General features: G+C 47.5%; 1 protein-coding gene across 1 annotated transcript in view; it reads right to left on the reverse strand.

Moving 5' to 3' along the window:
• Positions 1-6,158, reverse strand: part of PPEF2 (protein phosphatase, EF-hand calcium binding domain 2) — a 33,497-nt gene extending 27,339 nt beyond the window's left edge. The window contains exons 1-6 of the mRNA XM_011927244.1: positions 6,155-6,158; positions 5,897-6,066; positions 5,686-5,743; positions 3,991-4,166; positions 2,251-2,365; positions 880-926 (exon numbers count right to left, since the gene is read on the reverse strand). Of these exons, the coding sequence (XP_011782634.1) occupies positions 880-926; positions 2,251-2,365; positions 3,991-4,166; positions 5,686-5,743; positions 5,897-6,066; positions 6,155-6,158 (570 nt within the window). The remainder of the gene's footprint in view (positions 1-879; positions 927-2,250; positions 2,366-3,990; positions 4,167-5,685; positions 5,744-5,896; positions 6,067-6,154) is intronic.
• Positions 6,159-7,984: the final 1,826 nt, after the last annotated feature.

Consider the following 7,984-nt stretch of genomic DNA (forward strand, 5'->3'; position numbering starts at 1 on the left):
AATATATATATATATATATATAAAATTTGGCCATGATGAGACAAGTTAGTTTTACCCTACTGATGATCTGTTGCTGCCAAACCCGCAGGTTCAGACATTTGGTGTATGTGCTTGGCTGAGGAGCCAATGGGGCGAAGCTACCATCTGTGGGATTTTGACTGAATGCCTCTAAGTCAGAATCCCACCCAGGCGGAACCATAGGGCAGAGCTGCGGGGCCTCGGTTGGCCTCGGAGCCTCTGTTGGCCTCGGATAGCCGGTCTCCCAGTGGCCTCGGATAGTCGGTCTCCCAATGGCCTGGGATAGCCGGTCTCCTGCCGCCCCGGCCAGCGGGCAGTTCAGCCCCGCAAGCGCACAGGGACCCAGGGCCAGTCTAGAGAGTCCCTCCTCCTGGGAAACCGGGTGCGGTGGGAAAGGCGGCAGCCCCCTAGCCTGTCAGCAGCGCACATTGGTGGGGAACCTGACATTAAACCATTGGTAGATGACCTGCTTCTGGGTCGGGATTTCGTACTGAGCAGAGCAGCTCCCTCGCTGTGATCTACTGAAAGTCATCCCTCGACACAAGGGTTTGAAAAAGAAAAATAAATAAATAAATAAATAAATAAGGACATGGTGGCATGCACTAGTGGTCCCAGCTACTCGGGAGGCTGAGGTGGGAGGATTGCTTGAACCTGGGAGGCAGAGGTTGCAGTAAGCCTAGATCTCACCACTGCACTCCAGCCTAGGTGACAGAGTGAGACCCCCATTTCAAAAATAAAAATAAAGATAAAAAATATTTTAAAAATTCAAGTAATATTTAAGCATTTGTTCAATTGATACTGAATTTGAGCTTCCACATTAAGCTTCAGAGCAAGAAAGCAACTTAATTTGAATATTCATACCTTATAAAATATAAATATTAAGTCATCCAATTGGCCATGTAAGTCTCCTAACAAAGATAGAAAAAGACTATCAGTTCTGATTGTTCCTTACCAGTGCTTCTAATTTTTATTATAAGAAAGAAAATACCCAGAAGAATCTGACAACAAAACCCTACAGTTACTGAGTTTTCCATAGACAAGATAAGGATAAATATAACTTCTCCTTATTGCAGAGATAGTATTGAAAGCAGAAGGCGGCCGGGCGCGGTGGCTCATGTCTGTAATCCCAGCACTTTGGGAGGCCGAGGCAGGTGGATCACAAGGTCAGGAGCTCCAGATCATCCTGGCTAACACGGTGAAACCCCGTCTCTACTGAAAACAGAAAAAATTAGCCAGGCCTGGTGGCGGGCGCCTGTAGTCCCAACTACTCGGGAGGCTGAGGCTGGAGACAGGCGTGAACCCGGGAGGCGGAGCTTGCAGTGAGCGGAGATGGTGGCCACTGCACTCCAGCCTGGGCGACAGAGGGAGACTCCGTCTCAAAAAAAAAAAAAAAAGAAAGCAGAAGGCATAATATTTTTTCTGCCTGATTATTGTAAATAGTAAATGAGCTACATTTTTATTGAAGCAAAGATGGGACAGAACAATGCAGGGTTGCAAACCTAGATGAGAACTGGAGAGATTTTGCCCATGTTAAAATAGGAAGCAGCTACTCACTTATGAGCCAGTGTTAGAAGACTTTTCAGAAGACTTTTAAAGCAAAATCTAGACCTTAATATAAAATCCTACAGATTTCAAATGTTGAAATACCATTTTTAAAAGTTTATGAACATTGCAAGGCAAGCAAGACCTATCTGCAGGCTGCAGGTGCCCCCAGCTGTGCCAGTTACAATCCCTCGTGCACTGGAGCCTCCCTCCACTAGGTTAAGGTGTGGTACGTCAGTCTATAGTGGATGTTAAAAATCACTGGAAACATAAGATGGGGAAAACAGCCATTAACAGGACTTCTTTCCAGGAGAGGAATGTGTGTGGATGGGAGGAATAATTTGCTAGTCATCGGGGCTTTCTCAAGTACCATTAAATAAACCATCTTCTAACAAGGAGGGTCTGGTTATTTGCAGAGATTTTGTTTTGAATGAAGAACATGAGTTTGAGTCAATATGAATTGCTTGGGAAAATAAAGCAGAGGCTGGGCCCTGAGCTCCATGGTCCCCTTCGCTGCACCATCACCTCTTCTTTAAGTAAATGTGGAGTGAATATGCAAATCACGAATCTGAAGAGGTTAAACTTGGCTTATCATCACATCTCCCTGCAGCCACTCCTCTTGCATCCCCACACAGGTAGAGCGTTCTTGTTTGAGTCTAGCACGGAAAGCTGTTTCTGATTGGCTCTTACCACACACTGTGATCTCCTCGCTGTAACAGGTTGAGACCCGGTTGATGTTTGGCAGTTGCACCAGATGTTTCTTGGTTTCATACAAAAGGTTCAAGACGTAGCGAGCATGGAGCTGCTACTGGGAGGAAGCGGAGGGAGGGAAGAAAACCACGCTGATATTCGTGAGGGAAATGGTCCTTACCTTTACTGTTTAACAACCCCAATCACCCAAGACTCCAAAAGTAACCCCAGTAAACTGCTCCTGGGACTATGCACGGATTCTTCCTTTTTCACCCAGCTTCTGCCCTTGTTTCTGCTTTTCATCATCCCCACTTGTTCCTCCTGCAAATATTGAGCTACTTTTCTCTTTCCTGTCTACTCTATTAAACCCTTCCTTGCCTTTAGCATAGGAGGACCATGTGATTGTCTCAGTAAAGTATGACTAAGTGCAGGTGTGTTGATGGTACTGATTGATCCTGTCATTACTGGAATATATTAGCTCAGCTCCTCCTGCAATGAGTTACATTCATGTGGAAGAGGGGAAGGATTGAATTCTGACATAGAGCCAGAGAAACTGACTATCTCTCGCCACCTCTACCCTACCATCAGAGTTCCAAGCCACTATCGTCTTTCGCCTGGACTATTGCAGTAGTCTCTTGACTGGTCTCCCTGCTTTGGCCCTGGCCACCTACACTGTCTTAACACAGCAACCAGAATGATTATTTTAACAAACAAGTCAGGGCTAGGGGTGGTGGCTCATGCCTGTAATCCCAGCATTTTGGGAGGCTGAAGTGGGGAGATCACAAGGTCAGGAGGTCGAGACCATCCTGGCTAACACAGTGAAACTCCATCTCTACTAAAAATATAAAAATATTAGACGGGCATGGTGGTGGGCACCTGTAGTCCCAGCTATTTGGGAGGCTGAAGCAGGAGAGTCGCTTGAACCCAGGAGGCGGAGGTTATAGTGAACTGATATTGCACCACTACACTCCAGACTGGCTACAGAGCGAGACTCCATCTCAAGAAAATAAAACAAAAAAAAAAACAAGTCAGATTATGTCATTCCTATGTCTGCTGTCTCCCTGTCTTTTTCAGAAGAATAAAAGTCCACCCCCCTCACCTCCATTACTCTTCCCCTGGCTCCCTCTTCTGCAGCCACAGTGGCCTCCTGAGGTTCTTGAACAGTCCAGGCAAGTTTCTGCTTCGGGGATTTTCTATGTGTTCCTCCCTCTGCCTGGAATGCTCTTTCCCCCGCGCATTCCTCACCACCTTAGACCTTTGCTCAGAAATCACCTTCCCAGACAACTCTATAGAACTGCTATTTCTTCCACCCACAACTTAGTTTGTTCTTTTCCATAGCTCTCATCACCTTCTAATATACAGCATAATTGTCTTATTTATTGTTCACTGTCTGCCTCCCCGATGGATTGCCAGCCCCATAAGGGCAGAGATTTTATCTGTTTTGTTCACTGCTGTATCCTCAGAGCCCAGAGCAGTGTGGGGCACAAAGCAGTACTCAGTAGTTATGTGTGGGATGAATGAACAATGAGAGATTATGCGATTAGGAAGAAAAGCTGTCAGTCGTCAAAACTGGCTGATTGACCGCAAGATCCTGGCTAAGCACAGCAGGGGTAGAATCTCTCTAGTGGACACGTGACATGAACATCCTAAATCTGGGGCCATTCTTTCTGTGCTGGGTTTGGTCTCCCTTTACACATTTCATGGAGTTGGTTCTGACCCAAGTTCCCCAGGTGAGCTTACTTGTTTCAGTCTGAATGCTTCTATCAGGGCAGTTGCATGGTCAGGCAGGAGCGGGAAGGAGAGGCGTGGCCCCGTGTAACTGTCGGGTACCTCTATGGACTCATAGTCACTACCTTTCTCCATCTCAGAGTCCTGGGCGAATCTGTCCTCAGTGAACATGCGGGTCAGGAAGTCCCCTAGTCCCGATAGAAAAGGTGGATCAGCTTATGATCATCTGATCATGCAGTCTGCGGGCACTATAGAATAGTCGTTGGCTGGGCACGGTGGCTAACACCTCTAATCCCAGAACTTTGTGGGGCCGAGGAGGGAGGATTGCTTGAGCCCAGGTGTTTGAGAACAGCCTAGGCAACATAGGGAAACTGTCTCTACAAAAAAATTTTAAAACTTTAGCCAGCCATGGTGTCGCACACCTGTAGGTCCAGCTACTCAAGAGGCTGAGACGGGAGGATCAGTTAAGCCTGGGACGCAGAGGTTTCAGTGAGCTGAGATGACACCACTGCACTCCACCCTGGGCAATGGAGTGAGACCCTATCTCAAAAAACAAAAAAAAAGTCCTTCCCTGGACTGTTGAAGCAGGACATGGTTAATCTGGCTTCAGCTTCAGCTCCAGCACAGAAGAGGAAAAAGGAAGGAGAAAGTGACAACAGACTAGCATGGGCAGGAGGAAAAAGTCATGCTTTCTACTTTTATTCTAAAAGATCAAGATTTGTCAGACTTAGAGAGTACAGAAATGTAGGGACCTGGATTTGCAAGCAGAAGGAAAGGGGAAAGCCAGGGTGGAAAAATCATTCACAGGCATTTATATTGCATTTAGTGAGCGCAACAGGTGCATCAGACCTGGCAGTGCCTTCCAGCAGCTTCCAGCTGCCAGCATCTGTGTCTCTAGACTGGGGGCATATTTCCTGGATCTGGGTGGCAGGCCAGAAATGCTATGGAATTAACAACCTCCTGGCTGGGCCCAGAGGTTCACGCTTGTAATACCAGCACTTTGGGAGGCCGAGGCAGGTGGATCACTTGAGGCCAGGAGTTCAAGACCAGTCTGGTTAACATGGTGAAACCCTGTCTCTACTAACCATATAAAAAATTAGCCAGGTGTGTTGGCGCACACTTGTAATCCCAGCTACTCGGGTGTCTGAAGTTCAATCACTTGAACCCGGGAGGTAGAGGTTGCAGTGAGCCAAGATCATGCCACTGCACTCCAGCCTGGGTGACAGAGCGAGACTCCTTGTCTCAAAAAGAAAAAGAAAAGAAAAGAAAAGAAAAAGCCTCCTATTCTTCCCTCCCACCTCCCCAGCTGCTTTCAACCAATGACTCCCTGGAGTTGACACAGAAAAACTCCAGTTCCCTCTGCCTGCAGCGGGGATAATTTTGAGGTTTGTGTTTTGCACTATTTCCCAGGCACACTGAGTTGTTGGACTGGCTGCCGTTCCTTTCCTGAATCCCTTCCCCACTCCCTCCCACCCCCAGAGTTTCTTGAACTTAATAAATGAACTCCTTGCACTCAAACTCTTCTCTCCAGGCGTGTGTTTAGGAGAACCCGGCATGAAACCCCAGTCTGCCTTTTACTTGTCAGTCCCTTGCTTATTCCCTGGCTGTCATCAGATTCACGATTTCACTCCCTGGGCATCCCCCACCTCACCCTGCAATCTGTGGCCTTGGGACAGGAGGACATGACATGTGGCAGTTCATACTCACTCTCATTGTGGCTGCTGGGGATGAAGTGATCCATGAGATAGCTGAAGAAGTCATGGAGCTGCAGAAGAAGCCAAGGAGACATGGCTTTAGAGGTGAGGGAAAAGAGAACCCACAAGTGGTCCAGTTGGCCTCACCTTTGGAGCACCCAACCCTGCTGCCCAAGGGCTGAAAGGCAGAGCAGGAGGTGGCCCCGTCCCACATCTCACTGTACCTTGACTTGGTCTTGCTGCCCAGCATATTCTATAGACTGGAAGATGCTCCAGGTGCAACGCCGCCTCATCTCCAGGCGGGCCATGTAGCGCCGGTACCATCTCTGGATCAGGGCTGCTGCCTTGAAGGCTATGACACCGATGGAGAAGAAAGCCTGTGAGCTGGGACTCCCTGGGCCAGGGGATTGGGGGTAGGGAGAGGAAGCTGCTCAGCCCTCTCCCACTGTATATGTGAGGAGAAGATGGAGCGGAAGCACTACCCATTGAGGCCCATAAGAAGTATCTCCCTTTCTGCTGGCAATAGCGTTTTTCCCCATTTCCAGCCCCTCCCCTTCATTCCTGCCTGATGATTATACTAATATCACTGTAGGTTTATTAGAATTCCCATGTCTTGATGAAAACATTTCTGTGTAGGGATGAAAAGGTTGGACTGCCAGGATTCCGAGAAGGAGATGTAAACTCTTCTGCAAGGATGCAGCATCCCTAACAGGTTATAATGCGGGAATGGGGTGGACATTTTGATATTGTGACAATAGACTGGATGTCAGGACACCTGGGTTCTAGACCTAGAACTGCCCTGACAAGCTCTGTGGCTTCAGGCAAGTCATCTGGGGCCTCAATGTCCTCATCTGGAAAAGGGGCGGGACCAGACGAAGACTGGGAAGAACAAACAATAGACAGATATGCAAATGAATGCATCCTACGATGTCAGGGGGGCAGCAAGTGTTTCCCAGCTCCCATGCTTGCCACCCCCAGTTCCCTGACATCCCTGCAGGCTTTAAGCAACCCCATCATAAGATAGACAGCACTGACCATGCAGTCCCCCACATGGCCACTGGGCCTCTCATTTTTGCCAGGACCTGTGCCAGGTGACCAGGAAGGGCAGGTTAGGGTGTAGAGTTTTGGTCTTTATATAAGGTTTAGGAACTCTGGTCAAGTATTGTTGCCAGAGAAGGGAACAGCTGTCCACATAACTAGATTCTTTTTAAGCTCCAAGGCCTAGATACGTTGCTGGTGATGAATGGACTATTTGTGGATAAAGCTGGATTAGACACCCTGCAGGCTGACTCAGGTCAATCTCATAAATAGTAGACAGATTGATTTAATATATTTAGTTTGCATTAGAGAGATAATAGAATTCTTGCTGATTTTCCTAAGAGGAAAGATGATGGTGACGTGGCAAAAGAGAAGCTGGGAGGAACTTAAACAAAGCTAGGCTTGATTTCCTATGAAAACAAAATTCATACTACTAGTATTTCTCAAAGGCACTTGCTAAATAATAAGAGATGAGGTTGAACCCCACTGACTGACTTATGTAAAACCATGTTCAGAATAGTGAATGAGGCCGGGCGCTTTGGCTCATACCTATAATCCCAGCACTTTGGGAGGCTGAGGCTGGTAGATCACCTGAAGTGAGTTCAAGACCAGCCTGGCCAACACGGTGAAACCTCATCTCTACTAAAAATACAAAAATTAGCTGGGCATGGTGCAGACATCTGTAATCCCAGCTACTTGGGAGCCTGAGGCAGGAGAATCGTTTGAACCTGGGAGGCAGAGATTGCAGTGATCCGAGATTGCACTACTGCACTCTAGCCTGGGCTAGAGACTCTGACACACACACACACACACACACACACACACACACACACACACACACACACACACACACACACACAAAAGAGAATAGTGAATGAGAGGTCCAGGGCTGGTGCCACAGATTCTTTAGAGATTCCTGGTAAACATGCAGGTTGCTACACCTCACCCTGGACCTGCAACATCAGAATCTCTACAGGTGGAATCCAGGAAGGAATCTGAAGGTTTAACAAGCTCCGTACTTAATTCTTACTTGTGCTAAAGTTAAGGACTACTGAGGAAGATCATGGACATCAATGTTGTCTGCTAACGCCTTGCCCTGAGCATTCTAAGGCCAGTGTTGCCAATGATGAGACATACGTATTATATGCTCAGTCTTGCTTTGGCTACTCAGGCAGCAGAAGCGGGCAACACCTTTCTTTTTTTTTTTTTTTTTTCCTTTTTGTGGAGAACGGGGTCTCGCTGTATTACCCAGGCAGGTCTCAAACTACTGGGCT

Source organism: Colobus angolensis, unplaced genomic scaffold, assembly GCF_000951035.1.
Source record: "Colobus angolensis palliatus isolate OR3802 unplaced genomic scaffold, Cang.pa_1.0 Scaffold70, whole genome shotgun sequence".
NCBI lineage: Eukaryota > Metazoa > Chordata > Mammalia > Primates > Cercopithecidae > Colobus > Colobus angolensis.